This window comes from Physella acuta, unplaced genomic scaffold (genome assembly GCF_028476545.2).
Source record: "Physella acuta isolate Inbredline_101_S28 unplaced genomic scaffold, ASM2847654v3 ptg002031l, whole genome shotgun sequence".
Classification (NCBI taxonomy): domain Eukaryota; kingdom Metazoa; phylum Mollusca; class Gastropoda; family Physidae; genus Physella; species Physella acuta.
The window spans coordinates 45001-65000 of NW_026733535.1; the positions used below are offsets into that span (position 1 = coordinate 45001).

Sequence of the window (20000 nt, forward strand, 5' to 3'; positions counted from 1 at the left end):
AGGTCAAAAGGTGACCAAAAAAATCTTGACATCTTGTTGACTGACCTTGTAGATCTAAGGTCAAAAGGTGACCAAAAAAATCTTGACGACTTGTTGACTGACCTTGGAGAGAGATCTGATGCCAAAAGGTGACAGAAATTCTTGCTCGGAGAACACGATCTTCAGCATCATTTTGAGCTTGGTGTATGAGACGAGGGTCAGGAAGAATTCATTTTCTCCAAGTTTGCACACCTTCAAGACGTAAAATTGTTAAAGCAGATTTTTAAATAACACAACTTTTAAATATTTAATTTTTCACACTTTTGACATAAAATTGTTAAAGATTTTTAAATAAAAAAATATTTTTTAAATAAACGTCAATTTTTTACAAAGGGGAACATCATATACAACTAGAAAACAGTTTTAAATATATGTGAATTGGATACAATTTTGATATCAAATAAATGTCAAACGATAAAAATTATATAATAAAAGAACATCAGTAAAATAAGCTTGTTTTAATTTGACACTTTCTTGAGAGCATGGGTTTTATGGGTTTCAGCTAGGTTTTATCTAAGTTTAAACTAACTGAACATACATGGAAATAAGCTTATGCTTCATGATAAGAATGGATAAACTACCTTTTAACACATTATAATCTACGAGCTGACCTGCTGCATATCATACACCGCTATTTAGTTGTTATATTTTCTACTTTTCAGTAATTCATAATTTGTGAATTTGACAGTACCACTGCTGTCACTGAAACTATTTGCTTTAAAACACTATCAGTAAGTCGTTAAGGATGATAACCCCCTCCCCCACCCTCCTTTCACCCAACCCCTAACCCCCACACCCCGTGAAAGCAGCCTCCTCTTAGCTACCTCCCCTAAGTTTAAAATCATTTCAAACTAAATTATCTGCCCCTAATAGCCGTCACTAAACCCGGCTCTACGATTGCAAACATTTAGCGTGAAGCACAGCTCACCAGACCATGTGGGGGTGGGGTGATTACGATATGCCTAGAGAGGAAGAGAGGGGACTGCAAGGCGCGCTTACAGCTTGGTGTTTTCTAACGTCTCCAAGAAGAGAATTATATATATAGATAGTAATATAGTTGTTTTTTCACAGACCAATGATATTATCATCCTATAACATCTAGTAACAGACATTTGGCAGATATAGAAATCAGGCACATAAAAGTCTGGCAATAGTTAAAAATGCAAGAGAAAAAAAAAGATTTCCAACTCACAAAGGGAGAGAACCCTTTATCACATCTGAGTAGAAATGTCTTGACAAGGGGACACAACTTGAGATCAACAGAACAGCAGGCCAGAAGTGGAACAATACCCGTCCACGAGCGCAGGCGGATTGGGGTGTTGTGGGGGTCCTGGTAATGAACCACATCATAGAAGAATTTGTCCTCTTCATCCCATAGTCCTGTGTTCAATACAAAATATACAAACAAATTTTAATCAATACAAAATGCATCACTGTAGTTTTTTAGTTGGTTCAACATTTTAATTTTTAAAAAAAGATATTATTTTGCAGAGTATCCCAAATTTTTTTCCAAATAATATATTGCTTTTGGGATATACCTGCAAAATAATATGACATCTAAGTTAAAAGATTTTTCTGTTAAAAATTCATCTGATATGCCATGTTTATTGAGATTTTTTATTTAAAGACAAAAAAATTCAAGTGAGGCAGTTATCTAATGAAGCAGCCTACATATACCACAATATACGGTTATGGCTAAGTTCAGGACAGGGACATAGTTAGTTCCTTTCTGGTATTATGCCATGTCTCAATGAAATTTGTAAAAAAAAAAATTTAAAAAATAAATAAATAGAGTTAAAAATTACCTCCTTCAGAAAAAGAGCGATTGATGGCCCTGGCAATGTGCAGGAAATGTTTCAAGAACTTGATGGCCATGTCTGTGTAGCTGTTGTCATGCTTGCACAGCTCTAAGGCTATCTGCAGCATGGTCAGACTAAACAGTCCCATCCACCCCGTGGTGTCAGCCTACAAACAAACACCACATTAAACAAACACTGAGAAGAGCATGGTCAGACTAAACAGTCCCATCCACCCCATGGTGTCAGCCTGCAAACAAACACCACATTAAACAAACACTGAGAAGAGCATGGTCAGACTAAACAGTCCCATCCACCCGTGGTGTCAGCCTGCAAACAAACACATTAAACAAACACTGAGAAGAGCATGGTCAGACTAAACAGTCCCATCCACCCCGTGGTGTCAGCCTGCAAACACCACATTAAACAAACACTGAGAAGAGCATGGTCAGACTAAACAGTCCCATCCACCCCGTGGTGTCAGCCTGCAAACAAACACATTAAACAAACACTGAGAAGAGCATGGTCAGATTAAACAGTCCCATCCACCCCGTGGTGTCAGCCTGCAAACAAACACATTAAACAAACACTGAGAAGAGCATGGTCAGACTAAACAGTCCCATCCACCCCGTGGTGTCAGCCTGCAAACAAACACATTAAACAAACACTGAGAAGAGCATGGTCAGACTAAACAGTCCCATCCACCCCGTGGTGTCAGCCTGCAAACAAACACCACATTAAACAAACACTGAGAAGAGCATGGTCAGACTAAACAGTCCCATCCACCCCGTGGTGTCAGCCTGCAAACAAACACATTAAACAAACACTGAGAAGAGCATGGTCAGACTAAACAGTCCCATCCACCCCGTGGTGTCAGCCTGCAAACAAACACCACATTAAACAAACACTGAGAAGAGCATGGTCAGACTAAACAGTCCCATCCACCCCGTGGTGTCAGCCTGCAAACAAACACATTAAACAAACACTGAGAAGAGCATGGTCAGACTAAACAGTCCCATCCACCCCGTGGTGTCGGCCTGCAAAAGTTGTAAATAAACATTTAACAGTCCCATCTACCATATGGTATCAGCCTGCAAACAAATGCAAAAACTGATAAGAGCGGAATTAAATATCACTAGACTGGAACTCATAAGGCAAAAAGGAAAATTATGCAGGGCAGAATAACCTGTGGGAGGACTGTAGAAAGTGAAGCCAAAGCTATGGGACGCACAGAGGGCCAACTAAAGAGACCAGCCCAGAAACTAATATGTTGGTTGCTGCCCTTTACTGCAAATGGACCTTACAGTATTAAGTCAATTAAAGAAAAAAAAAGGATAATTCCCACAGCTTTCTGAAACAAGATAAGCAGAGGTCTTTAAACTTAGTATCTACTTCTATACTGTCAAAATTTGTAATAAATTTGCACTACATACAGTTACTTAAAAATGTTAAACTTCAAATGATTTCCAACATTCAAGATTTTATCAAACTTCCAAGATGTAAATACTAGGAAAAAAATTTAGAAATTTTGGTAACATTTTTAGTTTATTAGTTAGTGATAAACTTCCAAGATTCAAATATCAAATCTCCATACCTGCTTCATGCCTGTCATACCAGGGGGGAGGGAGGAGCGGTCAACCAAACTGATGTTGTCCATTCCCATGAAGCCATGACCATACAGGTAGGAGTTTGTAGGGTCCATCTTGTGCCACCTACAGATACAAGATGACAATTTGATTAGCACCAGAGTTTATGACCATACAGATAGGAGTTTGTAGGGTCCATCTTGTGCCACCTACAGATACAAGATCAAAGTTTACTGCAAGTTCTTACTGCACATTGTGACATAATACGTCATTTAGTATCTCCACATTACACTACATTTTAACATATTAATTTGAATATTAGTCCGCTTTCTTTATGGACATCACTGGCACAGGAGGTGTCTCCCATTAGCCAGACAGGCCTCAACACTGCAAACTCAAACTAACTGGCTTGGATATTCCACCCCACTGAACACAGGGTCAACTCGTACCCCACTATCCAGTTCCCTGCTCAACAAATCATTGAATATCATTGTGCTAAAACACGAGTTTAAGACTGGAAGCTGAATATCAGTCTGTTAAAATATGAGTTTACCATTGGAAGCTGAATATCAGTGTGTTAAAACATGAGATTACCATTGGAAGCTGAATATCAGTATGTTAAAACATGAGTTTACCATTGGAAGCTGAATATCAATGTGTTAAAACATGAGTTTACCATTGGAAGCTGAATATCATTGCGCTAAAACATGAGTTTACCATTGGAAGCTGAATATCAGTGTGCTAAAACATGAGATTACCATTGGAAGCTGAATATCAGTATGTTAAAACATGAGTTTACCATTGGAAGCTGAATATCAGTATGTTAAAACATGAGTTTACCATTGGAAGCTGAATATCAATGTGTTAAAACATGAGTTTACCATTGGAAGCTGAATATCAGTCTGTTAAAACAAGTTTTCAGGTAGGGCAGATCTTTCTTCCCCTCCATTGTGTACATCTTCCACACTGCCCAGCCGATGATGGGAGGGTTGGGGTCACCCAGGTCAAATTCACACCCTGGGATCTGAGAACAACATAGCATTAGCCTGTTCCTATTTAATGTTATACTTGTAATTCAACAAAAAAAATTCTTTATGATTCAAAAATCACTTTATATTGGGAGTTTTAATAATGGATCTGAAAACAACATAACTGTAGCCAATTGCTTTTCTTCATGTTTAAGTCAATAAAAATGTTCTTTTTAATTGAAAATCATTTCATAGTTTCCTCCCCTCTTATATTTTAAGTGCCTTTTTTATTTAAATAATGGTTTAGAGAAGAACATCCAATATTTTTTTTTATTGACAAATTCAATAAACATGTTTTTTATGATTTAAAATCACTTTATAATTGCCTATCCTATTATACATTTTTTTAAACACAATTTTTTTTTAAATAATGGAAGAGTTATTATGTTATTATATTAAGATTTTACTGTCCTAGGATGTTCTCTCTAGTTGAATCAACACATGTGACACTTCTAGATGGTGTCTGCCTCAAGATCTTGTCACTAGGTATGGTGATATTGGTAGACAAAAATTTAAACTGTTCATCTTCCTTGGATTTTTTTCAGTTCTCATGTAAATATTTTACTGTTATTAAAATGTTTATTAAAATAATGTGACAGCAACAACAATCCCTCACTTGTCCATTAGGATGCATGTATCTATCAGACAACAACAAAAGCAGCTGTTCTTTGGCAAAAGGCATGTCAATCCTGGCAAACTGCACACAGTGAAAGGCCAGGTCCCAGGCTGCAAACTGAAACCAAAATAATAACATTCATTCAGCTTCAATCATGTTTATGTATTTATAGATGCTCTTTATAAAGCACTACAACATGGGTTGAGAAAACCCACTTGCTTTTGACAATAGATACAAAAACAATAGAAATCTGAAGTATTCCAATTTTAATGAAAATCTGACATTTCTACAATATCAACATTTTGCTAGATTGAACAACAAACTTTCAAATACCATATAGTTTCATCAATTTTGAAAGTGAAAGGTTTTTAAACAGCCACACTGGCAGAAATATATCAAGCCTAGAGTTTTTATAAACTATTTTTTAAAATCCTTTACAACACCAATTCTTGTTATTATTTTAAGCACTATACCAACCCTTCATCCCAAAGCTCCACTCGATATACTAATCCTCTATCCCACCATTTCCCATGACACACCAACCTCTTATCCTAACATTCCCAAGACCCATCAATCCTTTATCCTAACGTTCCCCAAGACCCACCAACCCCCTATCCCATAAGTCCCCATGAGAAATAAATCCCTTATCCCACCATTCCCATGAGAAATAAATCCCTTATCCCACCATTCCCCATGACACACCTATGCCCTATCTCACCATTCCCATGAGAAATAAATCTCTTATCCCACCATTCCCCAAGACACATCAAATCACCTTATCCCACCATTCCCCATGAACCAATCCCTTATCTCACCATTCCCCATGACACACCAATCCCACACACTATCCCCAACTGACCCAAGGGAATTCCCACTTGTCTGGCACCAGAAGAATGTCATGGCAGGTCAGGTGGTTCCAGCCTGTTTTCTTCTTGCCTTGACTAGTCCTGAAGTAGGTCGTCAAAAAACGGTTTCTTAGCTCTGATAGAAAACATTTATTTTTTACAAGATTGTAGTTTTAAACAAAAAAATTTAAACAACTCAGAACTTGTAATACCACACACAAATTCATTTGAACTGCTATTTCTTAAAATTGTCATGTTTTTTTTTAAAGAAAATTTTTACTGTGTGACACTCCTTAAATACCCTACAAATACAAACCTGTGTCAGCCTTGAATTATATTTAAAATAAATAGTTAGGGGAGAGAAGTCCGGAATTGTTTGAACATGTGTGGTGATAGGAGGGGGTAAATATTGATTTAAAAAGTGAAACACTTATTGGATGAGTGCTTAAATTTCTAGAAATTTCAACTGAATTGAAGGAACTGACCTTTATTCTTGACCTCCATGTTGTATATGTACAACTGCTTAGACCAGAGTAAGCCAGCTACTGCCTGCTTACATATATTAGCTTCTTCTAGAGTTGCTTCCCTTGGTATAACCTGGTGAATGGAGAAAGACAACTGCTGATTTTTGTCGATAAATAGTATGTCAGATATTTTAATATAAAATATTAACATATGTTTTTGTAATACTTATTTTTACATCCATAATATTAAAATGAATGTAGAAAACAAACTAGGCTAAAAATCTACACATCTTTATTTTTTTAAGTGTACATAATTTTTATAGAAAAACAATCATGCAGCTTTTTTTTACATCCTCTAAAATAAAAATGGAGGGCATTTTAAGATGTTACCTAAAAGGGGTTCTATTCAAAATTGTATATTTTACACAATTTTTAAAGAAGAAAAAAACTGATTAGAAAAATATAATATCTAATAAACCTTCTGATAGAATTCTGTTGCTTTAACTTTCTGGAAAGTGAAGACTTCATCAAGTTTCATTATGCTTCTCTCCCCTACACAGTCTGCAGGAAAAATTTGCCAGTATACACAGGTTTTTGACTTGCCAGGCACGTCTGCAGTCATCCATGCACAGCATTTGGTTCCGTTTTGTTTACAGTTCACTGAACTGGTCTCCTCTGTTAGAATTTAAAACAATAACAAAAATAAACAAAAATTATCTACAGACAAAGCCAGAACAGATAACATTACAAGGAATGCAAAGTTATACCTTGTTTCTTCTTTTTTTAAATGTATTTGTTAAGAGCAATGATAAAATACAACATTTTTAAATTAGTATAGAAATGTTATAGAAAGAGAGGAGTCTAATTTATAAGATACTCAACTAAAGTGATGGAGCCGTGAAGAGTTTATAGACAAAATGGTTCGTAGATCTTTATGTATACACCATGAATAATTCATTCATAAAGATATACTCACCACGAATGATGAAGTTATAAACATCTAATCAACACGAATAATGTAGCTATAAAAATCTACTCACCATAAAGGATGTAGCTATAAAGATCTACTCATGATTAAAGATGTAAAGAGCTACTCACCATTAATGATGTACTTATAAGTTCTACTCAACTCGAGCAAGGAAGAATGTATCTATAAAGATCTACTCACCATGTATGATATACCTATAAAAACCTATTCACCATTAATGATGTAAAGATCTACTCCCCACATATGATGTAGCTATAAAAAGGAACTCACCATGAATGATATACCTATGGAATGCATCTTTCACATGTCTCTTATCCTCTATCCTTTCAATGTTAGTGTCAGTGGATGTACTAAGGCTGCGACTGGTATCTGTGTCACTCTCTACCCTCTCAAAGTCATTCCTCTCAGAGTTGTTCTCAGTGAATAAAAGCTTGTTGAAGGTGACGTTCTGACCATAGTTAAAATTGATCCGGAATATACCTGCAGTCAAATAAACTTTGTAGACCTTCTTTTGTTTATCATTAAATATTAAAATAACCAAATAATAAGATAAAACTTTTTCTTAGATCAAAAACATTCTAATTTTATTTTAAGACCGTTGGCTTCATTTTATAAAAAATTCCAATTACTAAGTGAGCAAACAGATTCCTTAAAAATTACCACTATAACTGCATACCATATATCTTAACACTATTTTATTTTTATAAATTATCTACTGGTAAAAAAAAAAATTGATTACACACTTTATAAATATTTGCTTACGGTTATATTAAACACACAGTAATAGATAACTAAAAAAAAAACATTTCACTTGTTTGATCTACTTCACACAATCCAAAAAATTTCTATTGTAGGATTATCTGTATCTCACAAGGCAAAACCCACCCATGTCGTATATAGCATCAACTCCATCCCCACTAACCAGCTGAAAAAGAGGGGGGTTGTCACACTTATTTGGTCCAGGTTTGCTCCAAGTATTCCTGTTACAAAATTGAACTTGTTGATAGCAAACAACATATTTTAAGAAAATTAAAATTTGATCCAAACTTTTAACTAGACCTAGTGGTATGGGCCCAAAAGGTACAGAAGATGTAGTTAGTATCAACTAGTATCAACAGACAGTCTAAACTCTAACCCAAAAAATCCCACTCAGAGAATGATGGTATGGGGAACTTGAAATCTGAAGGTAGACATGCAGTTCATCAGCGAAGTTTGTCTTGTACAATTTTCACAATACAGACATTTTAAAAACAAAGGAGAAAAAGATAGTACACCTTAATATTTTCAACTTTTTTTTTGCTCTTTTAAAAAAAAAATATTTATTACTAACGAGTCAAACAAATACAACTTCTTAAATTTGAGGTACTGAAAAAGAAATTAAAACTAAAAAAGAAATCCTATAAACTTCTAAATCTAAAAAAAAGCCAATTAAAAACTTAATGACTGACATTAATTTATGATTCAACAAATTTGCAATATGTAATTTTTCAGTAAGCTTGCAGGGTACAATATGGATCCATGCAGATAAAAATTATTAAAGAGTGATACCTACCAGCCATGTTTTGTACAGTATGTCTATAGATGGCTCAGAAAAAAAGACTAATCTATCTATAGGCTACTGAATCTTTTTGGTGGATATGTTAAATAATTGGATAGGTTTACAAAAAAAAACAGGGGAATCGTGTCTTCAAATTTAGAATTTTAATCTATTCTTTTATAAACTTAAAAGTTAAAGCCATACTGGACAAATTATGATTTTAAAAAATAAATAGCAGGTTATGTAAACTATTTATCAAAAGAAAAATTGGTGTTGGTAAAAACCTGAATAGGAATTGTGGTATAACATCCAGTTTTGCTGATTCTGTTGACTGATTTGTGATAGTTATCCGGCAGATCAGTGTGTGAGAGGCAGGTTTAGCATACTCAATATTTACATCCCAATAGGTGTGATCAAAAATTCCTGAAGAAATTGTTATGTAGAGATTACCATGGGCAACAACATCACAATTAGAGATTACCATGGTAAGAAACATCACAAAAAATTTGAGATTACCACAGTCAAAAATATCACACAAAAAATTGAGATTACCACAGTTACAAACATCACAAACAAATTAGAGATTATCAGTCAGAAACATCACAAAAAAAAATAGAGATTACCACAGTCAGAAACATCATAAAAATTTAGAGATTACCACAGTCAAAAACATCACAAAAAATTAGAGATTATCAATGCCAGTACAGAGTAAAGTTTTTAAATAAACATTTTAAAACTTAATTTTGTTTTCTTAAGGTCAATAAAAATGGACTAACTGTCATTTTCTCAACATTCCATTTGCCAAAGCATATGATGAGTTGCTTAAAGTAAAGTTCCCTTTCAAACCTGATGGTCTATAGGGCAAGTGAAGTAGAGTTCATTTGTTTCTGTGACCTCGGCACATGAAGAGATAGTGTGGTCAGCACTATGCCCAGCCGTCTTTACTCTCCCTAACGTGAGTTGGGTGGACTCAATGATGGTCTACTAACTTGAACCTGGATTAGCAGTCCAGGATGAGTTGCTTATGTAAACAAAAATTCTAACACAAATTACCTGTGTCAAGGACCTCATATTCAGGATCAAAATATGTGCGGCCATGGTTGATCAGAGTCTGATAAGGGAACTCATCTTGGGGATACCTGTAAAGGGCCTGCATGTAGGTGTGCCTTGGTGTATTATCCAGGTAGTAATAAAGCTCCTTCACATCTTCTCCATGGTTACCCTAGTTAAATAATAAATAATGTTTTTTTTTAATAATTATAAAACTAATATTTTGGATTTGAAGCAGTGCTTATCTTTTATCCTTTTATTAAGTAAATCATGACAAGTAATTTTTAACAACAGTATTCAAATTATCACACACAAAAAATTCTTCTTACAAACATGTATTCATTTGCACACCATGATTTAACTCACAATATCAGGGAAATTTTATAAAAACAAAAGGTCTAACCTCTTTCCCAGTGAGACCAAAGAGTCTCTCTTTGAGAATGGGATCTTTGTGATTCCATAAAGCTAAAGATGCACACAGCATGCCAAATTTATCACTGACACCCAGTAACCCATCTTCTCCCCAGTGGTAGGCTTGTCTTGTAGCATCGTAATGAGTCAGGTAGTCCCAGCTACAACAACAGAAGTAACTATTCAAGTTTTGATAATTTTCATCAGAACTTACAGCTGCAACAGATTTAATTAAACAGTAAACTATTTTAAGTTCTTCTCCTTCATTCTTAATTGTAACATTGGAGGAGAGATCCTTCAACACAATTAAGTATTATTATGTCAGCATGTTATGTGCCATGCACAGTACGTTGAATTTGACTTAAGTCTGGTTTTCTTTAGAGATTTGCTTCATTAGCCTTTGTCTACTCAAGAACAATTGGCTATGCTGAGTTGTTTGTAACAAACCTCACCTGCTTAGGGTCCGAACTGTAAACTTTTGGAGTTAGCAATTACCTGCCCAACCATACCATCCCTTTACTATTATAACAAAGTTAAAATACGAAGTTAAAATAAATCCAGTGACAAGCAAAATTTCAAGATATTACAGCACAAATTTTTTTTTTAATCTTACCAAGAACCATCATGAGAGTAGTCCTCCCGTACTGTACCCCATTGTCTTTCTGCCAGGTACGGGCCCCAAAACAGAGGATCATTTATATGCTCCTTCCATGTAACATCCTCTTTATGGTCAATGCGCTTGGAAAAAATGTCGGCAAACCTCCCCTTTTTAGATGGGACACCAGACTGATTATCATTTACCTCCCCCCTTGATCTCTTGTGGTCATGATTTGCCATTTTTTTGTAAGCCTGGAATTCAGTTTTATTTTTTTTTAAACTTGTATTAGTTATTTTTGTTTTATTTTGTAACAGAAATACTTTAACTACACCAGTTCAAAAAGTTTCAATGTGGTTTTTTTTATTGTTTGCTTGTAACAAGATTAGAGCTTGTCTAAACAATAATGGAAGAGAGCTTTACTTCTAACGATAGACAGCAGGGCTATACACGTTATTCTTCTACACATGTGGTTAGTGTGGCAAGACCAGCAAAAAATAACCTTAAACATGAGTTGCCTCAACTAACAAAAGCAACCAAATGATGATAATCAAAGAGAAGGAAAACCTGATTGATCCAACAACAAAAAAATACAGTATTCTACTTCTAATGGATAACACTATTAAAACCACTTAGTCTACTATGTTACCTACAGTAACAGTAATGAAACACTGCTTACTACATTTCAAAATGTTCTTAAAGAATATTTCAACTATTTCAACATAAGCAACATCCAATTTTAAAAAGCAGCCGGAGTAAAAAATATATTTCTGGGTCGATTTTATTTTGGTGAATTAACTGACAGATCTCTTTGTTTTTTAGACTAAGTTTCTTTGGTTAGGATATTTATTAGGCCTAGGAGTTTATAACTTTAGTAGATCTAGCACTTTAGTGTGGGGGGGGGTTAAAGTTTTAAGAAAACTAAATGATTTTTTTAGGCCTAGGCATAAAATTCATAAATTATTAAATAATTTCAAAACACTGTACACTAGTTGAACATTGTCTGTATATTAAGGTTTAACCCATCCTTCTGTTAGTTTTACCTTTTTTTTTTTTTAATTTAGAACTTAGGCCAAACACTTGACTTTTTTATTTTTAGAAAGGTACCTGTTTTTTTAGTGTTTACTAGAACTACGATCAACATTGCATAGTGTGTTTGTTCAGACACATCTGACAGATAACCTAAATATTTCGTACATAGGGCCATACACATTTTTCATGCGATAAATAACATAACAGAATATGCATCTGTGTTAACTAGCTACATGTCTATGTCTGTAGGCCTACGCCTGCAACAGCTTAGTTATATAGTTAGTAGTTATAAATGACCTGTTGTTTACTAGGCTTTAAGAGAGGTAACTCTCACCCGAAGTCGTTTCTATAATGGCTTTACTAAACACCGAAATTATAAAACTACTTAACTTCTGACCTCGTAGGTGGGTTGAAACTAGGTTAGATTATTATTAAAGGTCCCTGTTGGTACAACACTAAAACTTCACAGTTAAGCCCTAAACAGTCACAAAAAAGCGATAAAAGCTATTTCTGAACTTCGGACTTTTAAACTCTGACCTTTATTTTAATCGGTACGTTGTTAAATTGATATCACACTGACTTCTGTCTACCCCTTCCCAAATAATAACATAAACATTCTGTATACATCTACTAATGAACTATTAATGGAGATTACAGAAAAAAGGTGTTTTCATTTGTGATATGACCGCTAAGAATCAGTTAAAAATTACTTTTTAAACGCAAAAGTTTAATTAATGCTAACACTATCACCCCCCCCCCCCCTTTTTTTTTTTCTCCCAATAATAGTGGATTACTAAGGCCATAGCACAGTGGTTCCCAACCTTTTTCGAGTGACGACCCCCTTTTATAAAAAGTAAGTGACCCGCGACCCCCATAGAATTAAAAAGCCGAAATTAGTATTAAAATTAATAAGCACTAAAATAAGAGTTTCTAGTAGACTTTCAGTATGAACTACTCTTGATAACTGTTTTAATAGCATGAGTAAAATTGCATACTATTCAATAAACCTTCGTGGTTAAGTTTTTAATTTTAATAAAAATTTGTTAACGCCAACCTATGTCATTATAATTATCTTAATTTTGTTTTTAATCGAAGAATAGTGTTGAAAATATATTCTCGAAAAGTCAATCAATTTTACGTTTGGGTATTAATGGTGAATACTACACCAAAATTGTGTCTGCAGTTTTTCATCTTACACGGAATCATTCTGCAAATCAAAGAATTCATCTTGTAATTCATCGGGAATGCTGGCAACATCAAGGGAAGAAGAGAATTGGTAATGCGTAAATGCAGATTCTTCTTTTTTCAGCTCAGAGAAATAGCGATGAAGTTCGTTTTCAAGAGATTCAAGATGCCCAGAAATCGCTTCTTTCAAAATTTTAATTATCTCACAATCAGATTCATCTACTACACCGCAGAGTTTCTCAAATTTACAATATTTCCAAGATTTGTTTTCTTTGCCGATTTTGCAGCTTTGATAAAAATGCCCCGAGATTATGATGGAAAGTTATAATATTCGTTCATTTTCCCTGAAGCTTCAGGTTAAGCTTATCTTGATGTTCGAACATATCTGCTAGGTATGACACTCTCTCCAACCACTCTATGTCGTTTTAAGTATACCAAAAAGTCTTGTTTCCTTTGCACTCCCAAGAACAATTTTATTTCAGATTTCAATTCAAAAACACAATTTACAACATTTCGTTTGACAGCCAGCGTACTGTAGTGTAGAAGAGCAGAACCTCGTGATCTATATTAATGTTTTTGCTCAGTTCTTTGAAGGCTCCAGATTTTATATAATTTACGACTTATACTAGCAATGGACTCTTGATGTCGATTGGTTAGGGCAGTGGTTAGGGAGCTAAATCTTTTCTGTTTTCTGAAAGCCCGATTTTGAGCTAAACATAGATGGCGCACCATCCGTACAAACCCCCACAGCCGTTCTAACCCATTTTAATCATCCAGTTTAAAAAAAAAGATATTTTTTTCTCCATGCTTTCTTCACAAAAGAGTAACTCTTTTATCTTTGATATCATCCGCATGAATATAGACACAGACCAGCAACTGCGAACACGAACTCACGTCTGTTGATTTATCAACTTGAAAAGCAGACAATGGTGAAAGCTTAATTTCAATAAAAAAGTGTTATTTAACATTTACGTACATGCAGCGTTTGATGAGATTTTCTCCTATTGTTTTTTTTTTTTTTTTTTGCTTGGCATTTTCTATCGTGACTTCATTTGATGCTTGCACTAATGCTGGTGAAAACTTCCTGTTCGATCAAGTCTCTGGCGTTTGCAACTAGCTTCTTATTGACGAAAGAACTCCATATATTTTTGGTCTCAAATGACGTTTTAGTTTTGAAGATTTCATAGATTCGTGACTGAGAACAACTTTGTACAGTGCGCTTTGTTTCTTCTCAATTACATTTCCAGTGATGTTAATGAAGCCGAATTTCAAAAATTCTTCTAAATATCTATGTTTTGTTTCAAATTACTAAGGTTTAGTATACCAGTTGGCGACCCCCCAGAAAGACCTTCGCGACCCCTAGGGGGGTCGCGACCCCCAGGTTGGGAACCCGTGCCATAGCACATATTATTAAGTAGAATTGAAGTTTAATTTGTTTTGTTTTTTAATAATCTTAAAATATTCTATTTGATGCCTTTTCGTAAGTCCACTATTTATTTAATTATAATATGTATATATTTTTTTACTTCTCATGTTAACAAAACTAAAAGATGCACTGCACATATACATTACGGTTGCTAGAGAATACTCTTATAATTTTAAAAACTTGGATACAAAAATAATAAGAATCGAAATATTACATAAACATTTTGTAAGCTTGTGAATTCAAGATTTTTTACCATAATAAATAACAAGTTATAGAAATCTAGACTAGATCTAGATCTAAATATAGTATTGGCCAGTATGGAGTATAGGCCCTCTACTAACTAGCCTTTATAAATTAGCCTAATAAAACTTAATTTAATAATTTAAAAAAAATTACACTGCTGCTGCTAGTCACGGCTAGTGACAGTTACACTAAGTTAAGTTACAGTCTAAGTTTAGTTACTAGGCTAGTTAGTAGTAGATCTAGTAGTAGCTGCGCTAGCCAGAGGCATAGCGATGGGTGAGGGGCAGGGGGGGGGGGACATATGTCCCCGGGCGCCGACCTTAGAGGGGGTGCCAAAATGGGTTGTAAAAACAAATTAAAATGTATAGGCCCTAGGCCTAAATGTCATTTTAGCTGCTTTTTTGCAGTTTGAGGGGGGTGCAAATCGAAAGTTTGAGGGGGGTGTGCAAATCGAAAGTTTGAGGGATGGGGGGGGGTGCAAATTGAAAATTTGCTCCCGAGAGGGGCGCCAAATTGAAAGTTTGTCCCCAGGCGCTGGGAAGGGTCGCTACGCCTCTGGCGCTAGCCTAGGACTAGAAAGTACTAGAGACTGAGACTAGACTTCACTAGACTCTGCTCAAGTACTAGAATCTATTCAAAGAATAGACCATTAGAATCTAGATTCTAGAAGAAGTCGAACAGTCTAGTCTTAGTCTAGATTCTATTTCTAGTAGACGGTTTAGCTAGTAGATTTCAGAACTTTCACATTCATTTCTGTTCACTCTTCTTAAGTTCTTAGTAAGTACTTACTACTTACTTTCAGCCCTGACTCACTTTAACAAAATTATTTAAATTCAATGTCTTAGGCCTATAATTTAAAATAGATTTATTATAATAAGTTTGTTAAATTAGTAGGCCTACCTATAGTATACGGCATACACTAAAACTAACTATTAAAACAATTTACAAACTAGAAACTCCTCAAGATTCTCCCATATTGACCAGCTCAAACTCACAAAGCTCAAAGTCACAAAGTGTGGCTAAGAGGCTAAATTGAATTATTGTTTGAGGGAAGGGGGCTTTCTTCAGCTAGGGATACAAAGTTGATACAAACAAATGAAATAAAGAGTTGACTTGAAATATTAGTATTTAGTATTATTATTAACAATTAAATTCTGTCAACTATTGATTACTTATTCTTATTTATTAATCAATTCAATCTTATTCATCTTATTCTTAGATTGTCTTGGAATAAATAATAAGAGTAAAAATGAAGGGGCCTAAGCCTAATTAGTAATTACTAAGTAGGGCCTAACTATTAATTTATTTAAATTTATGTCCACAAAATATTAAATGTTTACAACCCCCCCCCCCCCCTCCCCCCCAATCCTCACACCCAGATCCTCCCATGACATGGATACCCACAAAAAAATATGATTTCTTGAACAATGTAGCATACTGGCAATAAATAATATTCTAAATAACAAATAAGGGTTGTGTATATTATGCTAAATTTATAATAATGTATACAGTGACTTAATTACTTATTTTGCTGTCACTAAAATCTGTGCACTGCAGTTTAAAATAAAGTTTGGTGTTCGTTATTTATTGTTTTTGTTAAATGTAACACATGGACATCCACACAAGTTCAAATACCAATTTTCCCCAAACCCTCTCACACCCACCCCCTGCCATAATTCAACAAATGTTAATGTTTAATTAGATTTCCCCCCCCCCCCCCCTCCCTTCTGTGTGGACATCATAAATGGATAACAATTGAAACATTAATTTTCTTTTAATTAATAAATTCATTGAAGTAATTTAAGTTTATTTATTCTTAAAAACATTTTCTACTGTGTTTAAAGGTAAGCAATTAATGTAGTTAATAACTTAAAAGTAATTTTACAAATATTTGAATTCACTTTACATTCATACCATTTTTTTTTAAGTAGGTAAATACTAATAGGCACCAATAAATTCCCTTTAGGCCAACTGCTATGTATTAATAAAAATGCTCAGAGCATTGATTCATTTTTTTTTTAAAAAGAAAGTGATCAGTTGTTTTTTGTAAAAAAAAAAAAAAAAAAAATTTCTACTGATTTTGTCCTTTCAAAATTTTTTACAGCCTGAATATTCAAATCTATTTATAGTTAAATGGAGATGCTTACTAAAAATACAATAATGAGACATCATTTTTTTATGTTAAAACATTGGCCAAAGAACAGTTTCAAATGTTTTTATTCTGATGGGAATAGTTTGAATGTAAAATTATCTTGCTGGCCTTCTGAAAATCACTCTGATGAATACAGACAAGCTGTACATTCAAAACATCAGAAAAATCATCATGGAAGAAAAGCAGTATCATGTTCAGTGGAATCAGGAATTTATCAAGGCCAACCATTTTGTGAAGAATTAGCTTGCTGTTTCTTCAGTACCAAGAGTTTAAACAAGCCTTTTTTAAGTTCCTGTCATCATAAGCCTCTGTGTTATTTAAATAACACTAGTATTTTAAAAACTAAACAGGTCAACTCAGCAATTAATAAAACAAATATGAATTTTACATATTTGAAATCAAACATTATGCCTGTGAGGATTTCCCATTTACCTGGCACAATTTTTAACAAGTGTAGTAATTTCTTGGGTAAGAACTTTCATCCATTCAGCGGAACCCAAAGCTGTAACTATACAACAAAGAGAAAAAACTACATTTTTCCAGAACTGAAGCCTGAGGATCTGGAAGAAAACTTTGTTAGAGGCAGTGGACCTGGTGGTCAAGCGGTCAATAAAACATCAAACTGTGTTGTCCTTAAACACATACCAACAGGAATAGTTGTAAAAGTAATGTATTTTATCAATATTATGTATTGTTTTGATTGTCTTTGAGTAATAATTAGTTCTTAATAATAGTAATTCTAGTTAAGATTAATGGTATAAAGTATAAAAATAAATCATGCATTTTAAAAATACATTTCATTGAAATATGGTGGGGGAATTTAGTTTATTATAAATAAAATAAAACAGTTCAACTACTCTACATTTTTAAATTCTTTATTTTCATTTTTTTTTCTATTTATATCTTCTGATTCTATTTTACAATGCTTTTTTTAATTTCTTACAATAGAGCCATGAATCTCGCTCATTGCATGAGAACAGAAAGACAGCTCGTGAAAAATTACAAGAAAAAATAGACTTTGAATTGCATGGAGAGAATAGTTACCTGAGTCAAGTGGAAGCTGAAGGAAGAGAGAACAAACAGGAAAAGAAAAAACGTGCTATCAAACGCCTTGCCCTGAAAAAAGCTTTCAAAGCAAATGAAGATTTGGAATAAATAAAATTTACTTTATTTACAGACATAATGCTGTTTTATAGTTTTTTTTTGTTTTTTTTTAAATTTTCCTTATGTTTTTTACTGCTGAAGTTAAGATATATTCTCGATTATGGCCCTTTCAGCTGTATTGCTAAAACAACTACTGTTTTTTTACACTTCCATGATAAAACTAATCACTTTCTCAGGCTGCAACTTAATGGTAGTTTTTTTTTCTACACTTCTGAGGTCTTCTCTTGCTAAAACTAAAACACAAATTAGTCTAAGTTATGAGGATAATCACAGGATATTAGAAATAAAAAAGAGTAACTGCACATCAATATAGATTTAGAATGGTATTTTTTTTAAATAGCCATATAATTTATATTACAAATGTAACCAATGCCATGGTTATTTACTATATCTAGTATTGCAAATATTTTTTTTCAATGAATTAGAAGCTACTTACTTTTTTTTTTGTAGTTCAAGCCCACAAAAACCTATTAAAAATGAAGAGAATTAAAATATATCTACAATCTTATTAAAATCAATCTAATTATAAGTTATTAACCATCTATTGAATTTAATTCACCATCAATGGAATAGTAATATGTTAACCTTCAAGGAAATTAGTGTATTCAGAGTTATTTCCATAAAGTGTATTAATGAAAAGATATGAAGGCTTTGAACACAGACTATTAGTGTTGTATATAAACATAAAGATCACTACAGACCTCTATCTTGTGAATAATATTAAACTAATTTGTATAAAAGCTCAGTACTTTTTAATCATCATTGAAGAATTTTATTAAAGTTTACATTTTAAAACAAGTCCACACTAAACTTGCTTTCACTGCCAGTGGTATCCAGTAAAAAATTTGTTTGGTAATAGATTTAGATCAATGGGAAAAAGAAACATTTAAGAAAATCCAGTTAAAAAAATTAAATGAATCAGCTTTGACCTATTTTATATTATCTTTGTAATATAGGTGAAGATTAAAAATCCAGTTTTTTATGTAGAGCAAAGACCTGCTGTGAAATACAAATATGTCTACTGAATTAGTCTTTACAAAAGATAGGTAAGAATTTTTTGAATGTGCTTTTGTCCTTAGATAGTTTCCTTGCCAAACTTAAAACACATTTTTAAAAAAAAAAGCACATTCTGGGGAGAAATGAAAATTTCTAAAGATATATTTTTCAAAAAGCTTTTAACTGCTTCTTGTATGATTTGAATATGATTTAAGTTAAACAAACCCTTTTTAATAGGCCCCTAAAGTACTGAACGAAGTGCGCAATTCAAAGAAGGTAAAGCTTAGTAGACAATGTTTGTAGTCAAGGATCTGAAGGTTTTTTGTCAATATTATAAAACAAAGTTATCCTTTTGAACCTGGCTGTTCTATGAAGTAGAGTTCACTTATCTCTGTGACCTCAGCATAAGAAGTGATAGTTTAGAGAGCACTATGCCCAGCCGCCTTTACGTTCTGCTACCCATCAGAGCTTGATGGGCTCAGGGTGTCCTACAGACTCAATCCCAGGATTTGAACTTGAGGCTTTCGGATTAGCAGTCGAACCAAATAATAAATTAGTGTTATTCTCAAGACTAAATGATGTTTAAATATAGTCCATATATTTATATATGGTTAGCTTCAACAAAATGTTATAATACATTCTTTCAGCTACAAAGGTGTAGTGTTAGACACATCACATCAGGAGCTTGGCCCAGATGAATTTGTTGAGAAGTTGAAAGGTTTGTCACCTGTACCTTGATAATTAAACTCTTTTGTAACACAATGTTGTTTTAAGAAACACAGCTGGATGCACACACTCAGTCAAAGGGTAGGGGGGGGGTGACACTAATATAGCTCTAAATTAGCTA

At 33.8% G+C, this 20000-nt stretch overlaps 2 protein-coding genes across 8 annotated transcripts in view; one reads left to right on the forward strand and one right to left on the reverse strand.

Annotated features, from left to right (window-relative positions):
• LOC131931782 (uncharacterized) overlaps positions 1 to 14729 on the reverse strand; it is a 21411-nt gene extending 6682 nt beyond the window's left edge. Inside the window, exons 1-16 of one of the 6 annotated variants that reach the window (XM_059288614.1) lie at positions 14699 to 14729; positions 10974 to 11209; positions 10353 to 10521; positions 9953 to 10121; positions 9184 to 9322; positions 8248 to 8342; positions 7633 to 7842; positions 6853 to 7049; positions 6396 to 6507; positions 5925 to 6046; positions 5066 to 5182; positions 4303 to 4445; positions 3430 to 3547; positions 1845 to 2004; positions 1232 to 1419; positions 103 to 231 (exon numbers count right to left, since the gene is read on the reverse strand). In XM_059288614.1, the coding sequence (XP_059144597.1) occupies positions 103 to 231; positions 1232 to 1419; positions 1845 to 2004; positions 3430 to 3547; positions 4303 to 4445; positions 5066 to 5182; positions 5925 to 6046; positions 6396 to 6507; positions 6853 to 7049; positions 7633 to 7842; positions 8248 to 8342; positions 9184 to 9322; positions 9953 to 10121; positions 10353 to 10521; positions 10974 to 11197 (2292 nt within the window). In that variant the 5' untranslated portion in view covers positions 11198 to 11209; positions 14699 to 14729. Of the gene's footprint in view, positions 1 to 102; positions 232 to 1231; positions 1420 to 1844; positions 2005 to 3429; positions 3548 to 4302; positions 4446 to 5065; positions 5183 to 5924; positions 6047 to 6395; positions 6508 to 6852; positions 7050 to 7632; positions 7843 to 8247; positions 8343 to 9183; positions 9323 to 9952; positions 10122 to 10352; positions 10522 to 10973; positions 11210 to 11998; positions 12020 to 12062; positions 12256 to 12284; positions 12464 to 14698 lie in introns of those variants that run through there. The other 5 variants (XM_059288613.1, XM_059288611.1, XM_059288610.1 and 2 more) reach the window with 5 other exon arrangements.
• Positions 14730 to 14782: 53 nt separating this feature from the next.
• The window catches only part of LOC131931784 (uncharacterized), a 9606-nt gene continuing 4388 nt past the window's right edge, over positions 14783 to 20000 (forward strand). The window contains exons 1-3 of one of the 2 annotated variants that reach the window (XM_059288619.1): positions 14783 to 14823; positions 19114 to 19203; positions 19801 to 19871. In XM_059288619.1, coding sequence (XP_059144602.1) covers positions 19172 to 19203; positions 19801 to 19871 — 103 coding nt within the window. In that variant the 5' untranslated portion in view covers positions 14783 to 14823; positions 19114 to 19171. Of the gene's footprint in view, positions 14824 to 16945; positions 17659 to 17941; positions 18396 to 19113; positions 19204 to 19800; positions 19872 to 20000 lie in introns of those variants that run through there. The other variant, XM_059288618.1, reaches the window with a different exon arrangement.